Source organism: Bos grunniens, chromosome 20 (genome assembly GCF_055505025.1).
Source record: "Bos grunniens cultivar Pamir isolate PY7600 chromosome 20, Bosgru_T2T1.0, whole genome shotgun sequence".
NCBI classification, from domain to species: Eukaryota; Metazoa; Chordata; class Mammalia; order Artiodactyla; family Bovidae; genus Bos; species Bos grunniens.
In genome coordinates this window covers 38,502,945-38,519,712 of record NC_141184.1, presented here as the reverse complement: position 1 = coordinate 38,519,712, position 16,768 = coordinate 38,502,945, and the positions used below count along the sequence as shown (strand labels likewise).

The 16,768-nt window shown below is 39.0% G+C and overlaps 1 protein-coding gene across 2 annotated transcripts in view; it reads left to right on the top strand.

The window, feature by feature from the left end:
* Positions 1-16,768, top strand: part of C6 (complement C6) — a 78,733-nt gene that overhangs the window by 33,976 nt on the left and 27,989 nt on the right. For both annotated transcript variants that reach the window (XM_086362546.1, XM_086362547.1), the window contains exons 8-12: positions 2,471-2,711; positions 8,050-8,172; positions 13,356-13,522; positions 14,925-15,150; positions 16,562-16,733. In XM_086362546.1, coding sequence (XP_086218672.1) covers positions 2,471-2,711; positions 8,050-8,172; positions 13,356-13,522; positions 14,925-15,150; positions 16,562-16,733 — 929 coding nt within the window. The remainder of the gene's footprint in view (positions 1-2,470; positions 2,712-8,049; positions 8,173-13,355; positions 13,523-14,924; positions 15,151-16,561; positions 16,734-16,768) is intronic.

Below are 16,768 nucleotides of genomic sequence, written 5' to 3'. Positions count from 1 at the left end.
TTCATGGAATTTGCCAGGCAAGAATACTGAAGTGGATATCCATTCCTTTCGCCAAGGAATCTTCCCAACGCAGGGATTGAAGTCGGGTCTCCTGCATTGCAGGCTGGTTTCTTTTATTGAATGAGCCACACACACATGTGTGTGTGTGTGTGTGTGTGTGTGTGTGTGTGTATCTACACAGACACATATATATACCAGCTTCCCTGGTGGCTCAGAGGGTAAAGAGTCTGCCCGCAGTGCAGGAGACCTGGATTCGATCCCTGGGTCGGGAAGACAACCTGGAGAAGGAAAAGGCAACCCACTCCAGTACTCTTGCCTGGAAAATCCCATGGACGGAGAAGCCTGGTAGCCTACAGTCCATAGGGTTGCAAAGAGTCAGACAAGGCTGAGTGACTTCACTTTCACTTTCAATATTAAGATTTGCTTCTCAGAATTGGTTTTTAAATGTCTCAAACATGCTAGAGAATACTTACAAAACTCTTATTTGTAGGTAAACAGTTTTTATTTGATCCTCTAATATCTGCCTCAAAGTGGAAACATTTCAGACTATTCACAGTATCAGGTTCAAACATATGAAATTGCTGATATTCAACCATTTTTGACTTACAAGATTGGCAACTTTGTATGGTTCAACCCAACATCTTTGATTAGATATGAACGGAATCAGGATATCTCGGGTTAAATAGAAAATGCTTCTGCAACCTCTCTTAATCTTCAAATACTGAAAACAAGGTCCCACAAGCTTGAAAATCATTTCAAGCCCTTCAGCGGTGCTCAATGCTTTGTCAAGCACAGATCTGACTAAACATTGGTTGGTCAGATAGTCTGTTTCAAAGTCAAAAAACCAGTTATCTCAGTAGGATTCAGTGTGTTTTTGAATTGCTTTACAAAACTGAACCAACAAAAAGATGGTTAAAATAATGCAAGATTTCACAAAATGTTGAAATAGACCATACATAGTTAATAACTTGCTGTCATGTAATTTTTTAGTCCAAAATAGCCAGCTCTAGCCATCAGAAACTGACAAATGGAGCACCAGGGAGATGTTTGTGCTAAGCCGAGTTACCTTGTATGTCCCACAATTTCGTTTTTAAAGTGACCTGAAAATTTTGAATAGCCTATTTCAATGCGCATAACCAAACAGGCATTTCAGATATTCAGGGAGTAAGGGTGCTTCTTCCTAAGAGCACCATGTCCCTCTACCTTTCCAAAGCCACACCTCCATGACAAAACTCAAGTATTAAACTTACAGTTAATGGACACTTAAAATGTAAGCTCCACAACGGCATGAATTTTTTCTGCCTTGCTCCCATTTGTGTCCACTGCCTCTGAGATAGCTGAGAGAAACATGTACTGAAGGGAAGAAGGGAGCAAGGAGAAAGGGAGGGGAGGAGGGAGGAATAGCAAGAGGAAAACAGAGGGAGGGGAATAAATGTTGCCTCTTCCTCAGGCTTTGTGGTGTTTTTTTTTTTTTTTTCCCTTCTGTGTTAATAGTCATTTTGTGTCATAATTATAGCACATGGAAAGATAGCTGTTTAATAATTTGCAGCCATAATAATAACAGGTTTAACAATTTAACTAATACAGATTTTTGGCTAAAATATGCCCCTCTCTTTTTATTACTTAAACATTACAATTTGCTAAAACTAAGAAATTAGTTATAATATCTAAAATTTTTTAAAACAACAGTATTGTGGATATACTCATAAAATTCAGTGTCTGTGGGAAAGGACAATTTAATGGAATGAAATTTGGGGCAGCTACCAACCACATAATCCTAAATTAACCTGACATAACAAGAGATTATTAAAGAAAAAAGAACCTCCAAACAAATAGTTCTGTTTGTGGATATAGGACAGAGGATATAAACGATTTTGCTTAATTTTACCACCTAAGTAATTTTGAGTCATAGCATCTTGGCGTTGAAAGGAGTGTGAAGTGTCACAGATGAAGGCTGTGCACAGGTGAGTTTTCCCAGATAACTGAGGCCCAGAGAATTGACATGCTTTCCCCAGCTGGTGGACAAAGCTACAACTTGAATTTCATTGTGTAACTTCCAGCTGAAAATGTATACAATATTTTTTCAATTATTTGCATTAGCAAGGCTTTCTAAATAAAAATGCAGTAGGGGTGCACCCATGATTGACCATCAAAAAAGCAAGATTGACTTTTTGATCCTTGATTTCTTTTTGGTAGACAGCATATCCCTCCATCACACAATTTACATGATTGAGGTCAGCTTATCTGTTTAGCGTTTTGGATATCTAAGGAAACTGAACTGATGGAAAAGGTACTGGAAAAATAAGATGAAAATTATCATTTTGTATGTGGGAACATTCAATGGACAGTTAACAATTATAATACTATGAGTACAATGAAGCTGATGATAAACATTTAATGTTTGATACCTCAAGCTTTCATTACCTTTAATCATCTTTTTTTTTTCACTTCTTTCTTCTCTTCCATTTAGGCTTCCAGTTTTATTAGGATCCATAAAGTCATAAAAGTCTTAAACTTCACAATGAAAACTAAAGATCTGCAGCTTTCTGATGTCTTCTTGAAAGCACTTAACCATCTGCCTCTAGAATACAACTCTGCTTTATACAGCCGGATCTTTGATGACTTCGGGACTCACTATTTCACCTCTGGCTCCCTGGGAGGCGTGTACGACCTCCTTTATCAGTTTAGCAAGGAGGAACTAAAGAACTCAGGTTCGATTTCTTCAACACTTCTTTTTAACTGATAAGATACTGTGTATTGCATTTTTCTCTTACTATATCCTTTCAGTTCTTTATTGACTTTATTTTGACCATGCTTTATTTCCAAAATTATATGAAGAACAACGAAAATGTACATACTCAAGAAAATAAAAATAGAAAATTCAGGCCAAAAGAAGAAGGAGAAATAAACAGGCTTAACCTCCTTGGGCATCAGATTTGTCCCAGAATTTCCTGACATTTAAGAACATCAAAAACTGCCTGCTGCTGCTGCTGCTGCTGCTGCTGCTAAGTCACTTCAGTCGTGTCCGACTCTGTGTGACCCCATAGACGGCAGCCCACGAGGCACCCCCGTCCCTGGGACTCTCCAGGCAAGAACACTTGAGTGGGTTGCCATTTCCTTCTCCAGTGCGTGAAAGTGAAAAGTGAAAGTGAAGTCGCTGAGTCTTGTCCAACTCTCAGCGACCCCATGGACTGCAGCCCACCAGGCTCCTCCGTCCATGGGATTTTGCCTAGCAGTGGTAAACTAAAGAGAGATAGATACATGCTATCACCTAGGAAAACAAAATTTGTCTTGGAACTAAACTCTAAAAAATAATTTACTTATAGAATTTTTATAGGAGATAATTTTATAAAATTGTAATTACAACAAATCCACTGACACTTTTTTTTTTTTTTTTTTGCTACATGGCTTGTGGGATTTCAGTTCCCCAACAGAGACTGAACCTGGGCCCCTAGGCAATGAAAGCACTGAGTTCTAAAGACTGGACCTAGTCTTTTTCTTTTAATGATTTTAACTAAAAGCCAAGGACAAAAGATGAAAAGCAATTAATAACTTGACAAGGGACTAAGTTAATATGAGCCAGACATGCCCCTACTGGTGTCAAAACTTGAAACCAGATGGGAGGCACTTTTCTTTGAGGAAAAGTTGCAATTTTATATCTAGGGATATAATCTGTGATATTTTCTGATTACATATAAAATAATAATATAAATCTTGGTTTAAAAAATAACTTTTGATTTCTTAACTATTATCTTGCTGCTGTTGCTGCTGCTAAGTCGCTTCAGTCGTGTCCGACTCTGTGCGACCCCAGAGACTGCAGCCCACCAGTCTCCCCCGTCCCTGGGATTCTCCAGTCAAGAACACTGGAGTGGGTTGCCATTTCCTTCTCCAATGCATGAAAGTGAAAAGGGAAAGTGAAGTCACTCAGTCACTACTATTCATTTCTATTAGAGCTTAAGTACCTTTTTATAAATTTGTTTTCAGGCTTCAGTGTGAAATGACACAGCATCCTTGTGATGCTTCTATCTTTAAAACATGATTAGGAACTATGTAATAACCAGAACCCAAGTGTCCAATTCTCCTAAATAAATCAGAATTCTTGATCATTTGACTCTTCTACAAAAGAAATCAGGAATTTATTTTAAAAGACACCAAGCCAACCCTGGGGTCAGTAGAATTTCAGTCCCTCTATTCTTATATCTCATAATGGCAAATAGTTATATTTAATGTGGGTTCCCTGAGTTTTTCCTAACTTTAAATGAGCAGAGGTCCATCATGATCTGCTTTTTAAGAGAGGAGATAGGACATATGTCTTTGAAAAGGATTTTCAGTAAGAAAGTCTTCAAAATTTTTTGCCTGACAGAGTTAACTGAAATCCCAGAGATTTACACTACGATGGGCTTTCCACGTTGCCTCTTACATTTCATTACAGTTATCCTTTCTACTGGAGTAATGTTTGCTCACTGAATTTGATGTCTTTGCCATTGAGAACAGCATCAACCTTAAAGCTGAGCAAAAATGATTGGGGGAAGTCTCTGGCCCTTGTCTTGGTTTCGTCTCACCCTAGGGAAGAAATTATTCTGGTCACTGCTGCTGTAGCCCAGAGAATAATTTCTCATTCGATAAGCTATACTCATCATGTATTTACAGCAAAGCTGCTAAAGGCTTAGAATTCAGGTCAGTTAAAGAACTATGTGAATCTTTAATCAACTATCCAGGATTTTAATAGTTGAAGCCCTATAACTAAAATGAAGAGTGATGAGCTATACTTTCTTCCTGAAACACTCTCACTTTCCATCTCTTTCTCTTTAAATAAAGGTAGAGACTTTAGACACACAGATATACATAATAAGAGAAAGAAAGAGAGTCTGAGGTGTCATATAAAACTGGAAACATACAACCATACACACCTATGTACACATACAAACACTACACACATATATATAATATTTATGTATATGTATATAATACATTCTCATATTTTATATGTAATATATAATCTTATAGTCATGAAATATGTGCATACATATATGTGTGTATATATATATACTTCTCTGAGTCACAATAATAATATTGGCACTTAATTTTAACTGTGGTTTAAGATGAAACACACTTAGAAAAAATCTCATTAAAATGGAATTCTCCAGTGGGTGTGCGTCTGTCTTTGCCCACTCTCATATGGATGAATGTTTTTGCCACTCTCATATGCTTCATCTCATGTGGATGAATCCATATTTTGGCCTCCTTCCTTTTCCCCTTTTTAATTCTTTTCCCCTTACTTCGTTTGCCACAATGTAGAGCTAGAGTTTAGGCTTAATTTTATTTGCTTTATTCAATAAGAGTTATATCCCTTGTCATTAATTTAAAAAAAAAAAAATGACTCGAATACCTCTGAGTACTTTCTCTAGTGCAAGAAGAATAAAACAAAATTAAATTGCTTTTTATTTGCATCTCTTGATGTATTCCTCAATTCTGCAATGTTCCATGGTCAATTTAAAACCTTGAATAAAAAGTTGACCTTGCTCTAGTGTGCAAGGTAAAAAGAACTTCAGGGACACAGAGAAAACAGTAAACAATTAAAATATCATGTTATTACAACATGGTAATTTTAAATTTCTTTTGCTGGGAAGTCATGTTCTGCTCTGACTGAAAAATAAAAGCTATTCACCCCACTGTTTATCAGTATGACATTTTTGATTGACACTGTTGATCTTTGCCCAGAGTAGCTGAGGACATTTCTGCAATACTCATTCCTGTGCCACATCAAACTCAGGTTTGAGACTGCAAGTGCTTCAGCATGAAGCAACTCCTTTGTCAGTGTGGATAGGGTCAGACGTAAGCTGTAGGGCATCTTGTGGGGAAGAAAAGGCTGGTACAGAAATTCACTGATAAAGCCTTGACATTTTCAACACCACATGACCAATACCACGGCTCACAAGAGAGATTCGTCATTCAAATCTTGAAGGATTCCCCTGTAACCATCAGAAACTGAAATTAACGAGGTTTATAGTTCATTAATTATCCTATAGTTAATGAATTGGTCACATGCAATTTAATTTTCATTTATAAGTCATAGAAGCTAGGGACTTGCCCGGCGGTCCGGTGGTTAAGATTCTGCCTGCCAATGCAGAGGATATAAGTTTGATCTCTGGTCAGGGGGCTAAGATCCTACATGCCTCAAGGCCAGAAAACCAAAGCAAAACAAAAAACCCAGAAGCAACATTCTAACAAATTCAATAAAGACTTTAAAAATGGCCCACCTCAAAAAATCATTTAAAATAAATCATAGAAATCTAATGAAAGAATAAGAAAGGGTTAGGGGACCATTAAATTCCTCACACGGCCCAAACACTTGACTAACCCATTTATAAGAACAATGCCACCGGAAGAAGAATGAGTCATATTTATTCAGCCTAATCAAAACAGCCATCTTTTTTGTTAGAAATTAAAATGCCAGGTACACACGAGGGCCTCAAACCAAGACATTTTTTTACTCCCAATCTTTGATTTCTCTCTTTGAATGTGTCAAACTATTGAAAAAACGACAAAGTAGGAAGCCTCATCCGCATCTACTCAGCTTCGTTCCTTGGTGAGCCGCACACCCAGGTTTATATTCTAGCATCACATACTCACATGGTGCCTCTGGCTCTGATAACACTCCTCCCTGCCTCTTGTAACCTGCAACCCTAAGAATCAGTATTGATAAACTACTTTGCTTTAAGGTGCTTGATAGTTCACCTAACAGCTCTATCTCTTATGTGCTTGTATTTTGCAAGGCAATTTTTTAAAAAAAATTGGATTCTAATTTTGGTGTTTCACGTACCAGGTCAGGTGACTTGGGAAGCTGTTAAAAAAAAAAAAAAAGGAAACACTTCTCAAACTACCCCAGAGACGCAGTACCAAGTCAGCCTCCAAACAGCCAGACCTGTTTCCCTGCCTCTGTCCCACTCAATCCCTGACATCCCCCACCAATTTTTGAAGTCCTTAAGAATAATGAGGAACACATGTACACCCATGGTGGGTGCGTGTTGATGTATGGCAAAACCAATACAATATTGTAAAGTAAATAAGAATAATAATAAAATAAATAAATAATAAAAATTTTTTTTAAAAAAGAATAATGGACCAGCATTAGGGCAGGAAAGACTGATTCAGATACCAAAATCTTCAACAAACGAGGAAGTTTGGCAAAAGATCGGGACAACGAGGACCAAAGGTATTAGAACTGGATACTCTGAGTCTTGGAGCATGAGGGTTTTTACAAGACTTATACAACAACTGTGGTGTGTCATCCTGTGCAAGCAGTCCTGGGAAACTAGGAAGGTATCAAGCCCAGTTCCCGTTCCTAAAGAGCCTGGGAACCAGGCAGCGTCAACCTCCCTTGAAGACAACAGGGAAAACGTATCAAGTATGGGCTTGAATTAAGATAAACAGAAAGAGTGAACAGTCCCGGAGGACACTGAAGAGTTCATGAGTCAGGAAGTCAGTTTCTGAGACAAAACCAAAGGGTTTTGGAGATAGAGTGAATGGCCAACTCAGGGAGAGGAAGCTTAGAGGAGGACGGGAATGAGTGTTCAGAGAAGGAGAGGTGACCAACGAGATTTACACTTGAGGTGGTGAACAGAGGAAGAAGTGAAACGGACTCAGTCCTCACAGAATCAGCTGTGGCCCCCAAAGAACAGTGCCCCCTGACGATGAGGCACCAAACAGAGCAGGTGTTCATCTCCTGATATGCTGTACAGGGGCAGTGGCCAACAGCATGGGCAAGCTTAGAGGTTTACTGTGTGCAGGCAACATGGAGAGGCCAACATGATCCCCACAGGGAGGATGGCAGGGACTCATAAATACCTCTACTCTTCAGGATGTCCCATGGCCTGTGAAGAACCGCCTTTGTAGTAAAAGCCTTAATCATTCAAGCTCACGGGAAGCAGAGGAGCTGGATGCTGGTACAGAGTACCTGTACCTTCCCGAGTGCTCAGAGTCTCATGCTCGTCTCTGAATTCTCCGGGGTGCATTCTCAAGGTTTTTTTCTTGTCCTTTATTTCCCAGGTTTAACAGAGGAAGAAGCCAAAAATTGTATCCGGATTGAAACAAAGAAACGCTTCCTTTTTGTTAAAAAAACAAAAGTAGAACACCGGTGCACCACTAACAAACTGTCAGAGAAATACGAAGGTAACAGTACTCTCGTAGCAGCTTACCTAGTGGGTTCTGACTGGCAATAACTTAAGTATTGCACTTGACTGTGACTGCACTATTTTTCTATTGCATTAGTTTTATTTATCTGCCTCAGAGTCCTATGTGTGGTATGGAGGGAGCAAATCAAATATTGTTACTACTCAAAACGGGACATGGTTAGTATTTTCTTCATCTCCTATTTAGGTTGTCTGAATGCACATTTATTGATTCTTCCTGTGGGCCAAACCCAGTACTAGACGTAAAGTAAGGACGGACATGAACTAGGTCTTCCATTCAAGGAGTTTACAAAGTAAGGATATATACAGACAACCATTAAAAATACAGAAGATGTAGTATACACATACAATGAAATACTACTCAGCCATAAAAAAGAATGAAATAATGCCATTTGCATCAACATGAATGGACCTAGAGATTATCATACTAAGTCAGACAAAGACAAATAACATATGATATCATTTATATGTGGAATCTAAAATAAGATACAAATGGACTTATTTACAAAACAGAAACAGACTCATGGACATAGAAAACAAACTTATGATTATCAAATGGGAAGTGGAGGTAGGGATAAATTAGGAGTTTTGGATTAGAAGATATAAACTAGTCTGTGTGTGCATGTGTGCCTAGCCACTCAGTTGTGTCTGACTCTTTGCGACTCAGTTGACTGTAGCTCCTCTGTCCAACAAGCTCCTCTGCCCTTGGGATTCTCCAGGCAAGTTTACTAGAGTGGCTTGCCATTTTCTCCTCCAAGAGATCTTCCCAACTTAGGGATCGAACCTGGGTCTCCTGCATTTCAGGTGGACTCTTTACCATCTGAGCCACCAGGAAAGACCTAAACTACTATACATAAAATAGCTAAACAACAAGGTCCTACTGCATAGCACAAGAAACTACGTTCCATATCTTATAATAAACCATAATGGAAAAAACTATGAAAAAAAATATATATATTTACATGTGTGCTCAGTTGTGTCTGATTCTTTGCAACCCCATGGACTGTAGCCCACCAGGCTCCTTTGTCCATGGAGTTTTCTAGGCAAAAATACTGGAGTGGGTTCACATTTCCTACTCCAATATTTACATATATATATATTTAATATATATATAAAACAGAATGATTTTGTTGTACACTAGAAACTAGCACAAAATTGTATATCAACTATATTTCAATTAAAAAAAAAAAAGAAAAAACAGACTGATAAGTTCTAAGAAGGGGGATTCCCAGATGGCTCAGTGGTAAAGAATCTGCCTGCCAGTGCAAGAGACACAGGTTTGATCCCTCGGTCAGGAACCTCCTATGGAGAAGGAAATGACAACCCACCCCAGAATTCTTGCCTGGGAAAGCCTATGGACAGAGGAGCCGAGCAGGCTACAGTCCATGAGGTTGCAACGAGGCAGACGCATGCATGGAAGCTCTAAAAGTAATACATTAAAAACGCTCAGACAACCAAGTGAGAAACCTGAGTGCTGCCTTTGATTTCTCCCTCCCTCTTTCTTGCCTCTACAAGCAGTAAGCAGTCATTCCTCCTCCTTAATATTTCTCCCAGTTCTCCCCAGTTCCTCATTTTCATGCACATGCCTTCCATTCATCATTTCCAACTTGGATTACCACAAAGGCCTCCCAACTGGTCCCTTTGCCTCTGGTCTTGCCTTATTCTACACATTTTCTGTGAGAGGAATATTCTCCAAGGCAAATCTTATCATGAAACACTCAGGCCTTAAACATGTCATGGCTTCACATAGCCTTGAAGATAAGTTCCTGCCTCACTTTCTGCCTAGCTAAGTTTCTGCCTCTCTTTCCTAAATAAGTCATGCTCTCGACTGTGCCTTGTCATTATAAATACCTCCTTCTCTGTGTAAAATTCTCTCATTCCCTTATTTTTTCTGACTGATGACTGCTCAGAACAAAGGGAATTACAGAAACTCCCAAAATATGAAGCTTATATTGTCACTGGGGGACAGCCAAGGTCACCCAGTATTAAAAATAGCCAAGCTACTTATAATAATAAGTAGATAGTTTTAAGTATCAGAGGCTATTGATGGTTTACATGTGGATGCCCATGTTGAGTATAAGCAAAATGAGAGCTGATTTGATAACTACACATTTGTATTACAGTCAAAAAAAGAGCAGTATGCAATCAACCTTGTAATGTAAACCAGAGAATATACAAATTCTATACCAGTTTGTCTTGCAATAGAATAACCTAATAAGAACGAGAATTCAATAAATCAAGAGCTCAGAGTTTGAAAAGATTAAATATAAGAATTAACTGAAAAGGAAGATTTCAAAACTAAGGTGCAAGGACACAAATATTGAAAAGAATCACCATTATAGTTATAAATAGACACTGCAAATTCAAGATATAATTGTCTGAAAGTAAAATTAATAAAACAAAGATCCAAAGTAATTCATAATAAATGCAGAAAAATTCAGATATTAACCATTATTAAAGAATATCTAATGGAAATAGAATGACAAATATAATTTAATATATGGGAATTCGTGTTCCTGAAATAGCGAGCCCAAGAAATGAAAGAGAAAAACTATTTTAATAAATAAGTAAATATATGAACGTGTCCCTGAAAGAAAGGATGAAATGTGTCTTGATTAATTATATCAGAAATATGGTTCAAATATGCAATTTCAAGGCAAATTCTAGCTAATTAACTAAATTCAAAGATTTTTAAAATGAATTCAAGTACCTTAGCTGAAAAAATAATTTCCCTATAGAATAACAACAAAATCTGGCTGGCATCAGACTTATTCACAAAATGCAATGCTAAGACAATAGAGGAATGTTCACAAACTTCTAACACAGAAAAGAAAATGTGTTCATCAGAAAGATATCTCAAAACCTGAGAGCATTCTGGAAATGTTCATTCTTGAGTACTCAATGAATAAAAACTACTCAACTGTAAAATCCCTCCAACATAGAGATGAGAAAATGTCCAAAATGAACTCATAACAGGAAGACACTGCAAAACCAGAGACTATTGCAGTGGTATCCAAACCGAATAATCAACCCAACCATCCATCCTACCCAGCTTACACATCGCTAATATTCCTGAATTGTGTCATCTCCCCAACCCAAGTTTTTAGTGCCTGGTTTATAGAACATTGTCAACTAACATTGATCAATCACAATGACAATTTGCCTAAAAACAAAGACGTATTTATGTTGTTTACTAAAAGCACACTTAAGAATATAGATATGTCTATTTCTAACCCTGAGCTAGTTTCAAAAGATAGTCTATATAAAATAGAATTTTTCATTATCTTGCTCATCATCGTTGTCATTGAGTCTCTCAGTCAAGTCTAACTCTTCTGTGACCCCATGGACTATAGCCCGCCAGGTTCCTCTGTCTATGGGGTTTTCCAAGCAAGAATACTTGAGTGGGTTGCCATTTCCTTCTCCAGGGGATCTTTCCAGGCCAGGAGTCAAACCCAACTATCCTGCCTTGCAGTGTACTCTTCACCTCTGAACCACTAGGAAACCCCTGGTTTTGATATCATATCACAGTGATAATAATTCATAAATCTGCTTGAAACTTTTGATGTGTTTTGAGGCAGCTTTGGTGTCAAACTCATGTTGTGACAATGAGAAGCTTGCATAAGAAAGAGAAATATCTATTCTTCCTTCTAGTTGTTTTGCTTATGTTTGCGCTATAGGTATCATCTTCAGTCTGAATTTTCTTTCTGGAATTTTTTTTAAGCCATTTATTCACTTGTAAGCATTCTGTTCATAGTACTTAATAGAATAATAAATAGACTTAACTCTAGTTCTTTCTTTAAGATTCCAAGCTTATCATGTATAACTCTTACCATAGTGTCATTCCACTTATGACATATATGATATCAATCTAGCAAGTCAGAATCACCGTCAGTAGGTATTTGATATATTGGTAAATAATGATTTCTCTCGTATTTCACAAGAAAAATAAATGCAAAAAAAAAAAAAAAAACACCTTCTAAAATGTTCTTCCTATATCCCTCTTAAGCAGCTCACTTTGAAAAAGACCATAGTTTTTCCATAGAGAGAGTATTTCATCCATTGTTTTAATCATCCTAGTCTCCCTCACTGCAGAATTTCTAAACAGGGGCATGGCTGAACTTTACTGAAACTCCAGAACAGACATCAAATCAATGCCATTAACTGTTACCCATATCACTAACCTCTTTACCATTTCATTTTCTCATTACAATTTCTTATCACCCAGCTGGGCTTCTCAGGTGTTGTAGTGGTAAAAATCCACATGCCAATGCAAGAGCCTCAGGAGATGAGCCTCAGGTTAGATCCCTGGGTCAGGAAGATCCCCTCGAGAAGGAAATGGCAACCCACTCCAGTATTCTTGACTGGAAACTTCCATCAACAGAGGAGCCTGGCAGGCTAGAGTCCATGGGGTCGCAGAGTCAGACACGACTGAGCACGCACACAGACTCATATTAAAGACACTATTAGTTAATAGGAATTGTCCTGAAAATGTATGTAAAAGATCTTTCCTATATACAGTAAATGCTTTACCTCTAAAGCAACATTGTGCCAACTCCTATGTTTAATTTTTCCCTTTGGTTAGTTGTACTTTTACTCCTATCTTTAAGCTTAAAAGCATTCTATCACCTTCTTCTGTAACTGTAGTCAATTATGGCATGGTGGTCCACTGAATGGGTGTCAGAAACCATGTGATTTATGTTATTCTGGGGCCCAAGACATATGCTTATATAAGTCAAAAGTGGGAGGTTTGGCATCAAAGAGCAGGAGGCAGAGTCCTTAGGCCTTGGATTACGTCTGTATCCCACCTCTTCTCTCTCCTTAGTAACCACGTGTTCTGGGCCAAATTACTTCTGGCTTCAAAGTCCATGTTTATTATAACACCTACTTCTCAGGACTGTTATGAGAATTACATGAATAATGAGAGTAGAGTGCCCAACATACACGAGTTGCTTAATAAATGGTAGCTGTTAGCACTATGGTTATCATTTCTATTATTAAACTCCCTCTAGGGACAGGAGGTGTGTTCCAGAGCTTTCACTTAGCTGACTTAATGGAGCTACAAGGTTCTGCCATCTGCTCCTTTTTCCTGTGCAAATAGGCTTTACTTTCAAGTTTGAATTTGCAATAAAATTAAACAAGTCATTTTCTTGAAATACCTTGCAGGTTCCTTTATGCAGGGATCAGAGAAATCCATATCGCTGGTTCAAGGTGGGAGGAGCGCGTATGCGGCGGCTTTGGCTTGGGAGAAAGGGAGCCGGGTTCCGGAAGAGAGGGTATTTTCTGACTGGTTAGAATCAGTGAAGGAAAATCCTTCTGTGATCGACTTTGCGGTAAGGTCAAAAAGCATTATGGGTAAGAGCTAAAGCTGTTGTCTGGCGGCCCAAACTATGCATCACACAATTCCTTTTCCATTTTCTTCTCAGATGATAAAAGAAATGTGTTTCTTTGGTGTGCATGCACAATATACCTTTTTAAAAAACATTGAATTACACATCCCTTGTTTTAGCTGTTCGAACAAGCATTCTGTAGTTAGGCATTTAGAATTCATAGCATACATAAAATACCAAAAGAGGAAATTTGATGCATAAAACTGCCTAAACTTGCCTAAAGTAGGGCTCTTTATCTTCCCATGTATATAATACATTTGATTTCTGTATTTTTCTTGCAATTCTTTAGTAGATGAGCACTCCTAAATCTTCATTTATAGCTCTGTGGGATATATGAGATTTTAGATCCATTTGAAATTCTGTTTCTATCACCATTGATTAAATTTACCAGTCTTATATTTGTTGTAATTACATTAAAGGGGTTTTTTTTATTATGTCTGAAATACTTTGTCCACAAATCAGTCATATGCCACTTAAACCAGTTTTGCCTGAAACAGAAGCACATTTTTTAAAGCCACTGAAGGAGCTATTCTGCTCATTTCATTCAAATGAAAATAAAGGAATTCAACCATCATGAAAGTAGGATGATTTACATGCAGTGTGAAGATATTTGGAATTCTACAGGTTATGGTAGGAAAATGTGGTCCAGCCATCCATCTGGGCACTTGTGAGTCATACACTGCATAGAGAGTCATTCCTCTGGGGTTTTAAAATGTTGATGAGCCTTGATTTTTGTGTTAGCCCCCATATTTGTTATTGTAATTCTTCTATAGATTCTACCAGCAAGTTCATTTCTTTGTGTTCTCTTTCCACATTTTTTCACCTGATTCACCAAAAGCCAATAGTATTGTCCCTGGAAAAACAAAGAACACAGACTTCACTCTTCCCAGATCTTTCTGCTTGAGTCAAACTTGTTGATGTTTCACCAAAACATTCCTGAGCTGCCTGACTCTTAGTCACTTATCTCCAGACGCTGATGCTCAATAAGTAAGATTCTCATAAGTGACACCTCATCTGAGGCTTCCTCCATAGTAGAAGCGCAGGGAAAGTAAACTCTAAGTACATTACACTTGCTGTACTTTAAGGACAGTGAAAGCCAGCTAATCTTGAAGACTGCTGCTCTACCCAGGATAGAAGGGAAGAAGCTCCCTGCCCTCCCCTTCCCTCATGGAGAGGGCTTTTCTCTACTGGTTCAATAGACAGATATGCCGTATTCTACAATAATCGCTTTGAAGCATACTATTGCCCAGGTCTTGCCTCTGATTCCATGAGAACTGGGTGGTGATGTCAACATGTGCCAAAGAGGTGACTCTGACTAGAGCTTCCCCCTCCCATCTGCTCTTAGCTTGCTCCCATCACGGACCTGGTCAGAAACATCCCCTGTGCGGTGACAAGACGGAACAACCTCAGGAGAGCTTTTCGAGAGTATGCAGCCAAGTTTGACCCTTGCCAGTGTGCTCGATGCCCTAACAATGGCCGCCCCGTGCTCTCAGGGACCGAATGTCTGTGTGTTTGCCAGAGCGGCACCTATGGCGAGAACTGTGAGAGACGGTCCCCGGATTACAAATCTAGTAAGTGTCAGTAACTTACTAGGGGGCAGGAAACTTTCCCCTCCCCAAGGTATTCTGGGTTGGTTGATGAAAACAGCAAAACAAACAAAACTTGTCCTTGCAATTTCCACCTTATGCAAATTCACAAGGAAATTAAGCCTGGAGAAAATTAGACTCAAAAGTCAAACAGTTTGATGTCAATCTCAGCTGTAACCTATCAGCTGTGTGACCTTGGAAAAGTCACCTAACCTCTCTGTGCCTCAATCTGTTTTCCATAAAATGGGGATAAGGCCACTAAACACTCGAAAGCTATATATGTGTGTTTATGTAGTTGGGCTTCCCAAGTGGTGCTAGTGGTAAAGAACCCACCTGGCAATGCAGGAGACAGAACTAGGTTTGATCCTTGAGTCAGAAAAATCCCCTGGAGAAGGAAATGGCAACCCACTCCAGTATTCTTGCCTGGAGAATCCCATGGACAGAGGAGCCTGACGGGCTACAGTCCATCAGGTCACACAGAATCAGACACAACGGAAGTGACTAAACAACAACAACATATGAATATGAAATAAACAGCACAATGCCTATAACATAAGGTAAATAAAATTAAAAAACAGACTATAAAGTAAACTATATGATACTGATGTTATGAGTCTCTTATGCATTATAATGTAGAATAAGGATGGCTTGTAATAAGGGACAAATTACGCCACAATCAAAATTTTCATACTGGACTAAGATATATTCATAGCTACCTCTAATCCTCTTTAGAAAGAAATGTGTCATGGGAGTAAGAATATAGTCTATTAGCTTTAGAAATGTATTTTAATATATATATTAGATAGATAGATATACTTTTCAGAAGATGTTAATATGTATACATTGCTGCTAAGTCGCTTCAGTTGTGTCCGACTCTGTGCGATCCCATAGACGGCAGCCCACCAGGCTCCCCTGTCCCTGGGATTCTCCAGGCAAGAACACTGGAGTGGGTTGCCATTTCCTTCTCCAATGCATGAAAGTGAAAAGTGAAAGTGAAGTCGCTCAGTAGTGTCCGACCCTCAGCGACCCCATGGACTGCAGCCCACCAGGCTCCTCCGTCCATGGGATTTTCCAGGCAAGAGTACTGGAGTGGGTGCCACTGCCTTCTCCGTGTACACATAGGTGTATGCATATATGTACTATGTGACACATTGCTGATAGTTGAAAATTATTCAGAGCTGTTGCCATTTTATTCTTCCTGTGGGAACAGGAAAGTAAAAACAGATGATGTATCAGCCACTTTGCACAGAGAATTTCTTCTAATCCTGACAACAACTCTATGATATGCTGCAAAGGATCCCACAGCTAAAACGCGAGGCAACCAAGTTGGCCTGGCTTCAAAGCCCAGTTCTCTGGGCTGCACTGAGATCGGTGGGTGGATGTCCCTGTCTTCCAGATGCTGTGGACGGGAACTGGGGCTGCTGGTCCTCCTGGAGCTCGTGTGATGCTACTTATAGGAGATCGAGAACCCGCGAATGCAACAACCCTGCCCCTCAGCAAGGAGGAAAACACTGTGAGGGGGAGAGGCGGCAAGAGGAGCACTGCACGTTCTCCATAATGCAGAACGAGTAAGGATGGGAAGACAGGCACCGGAGAGAGCGGG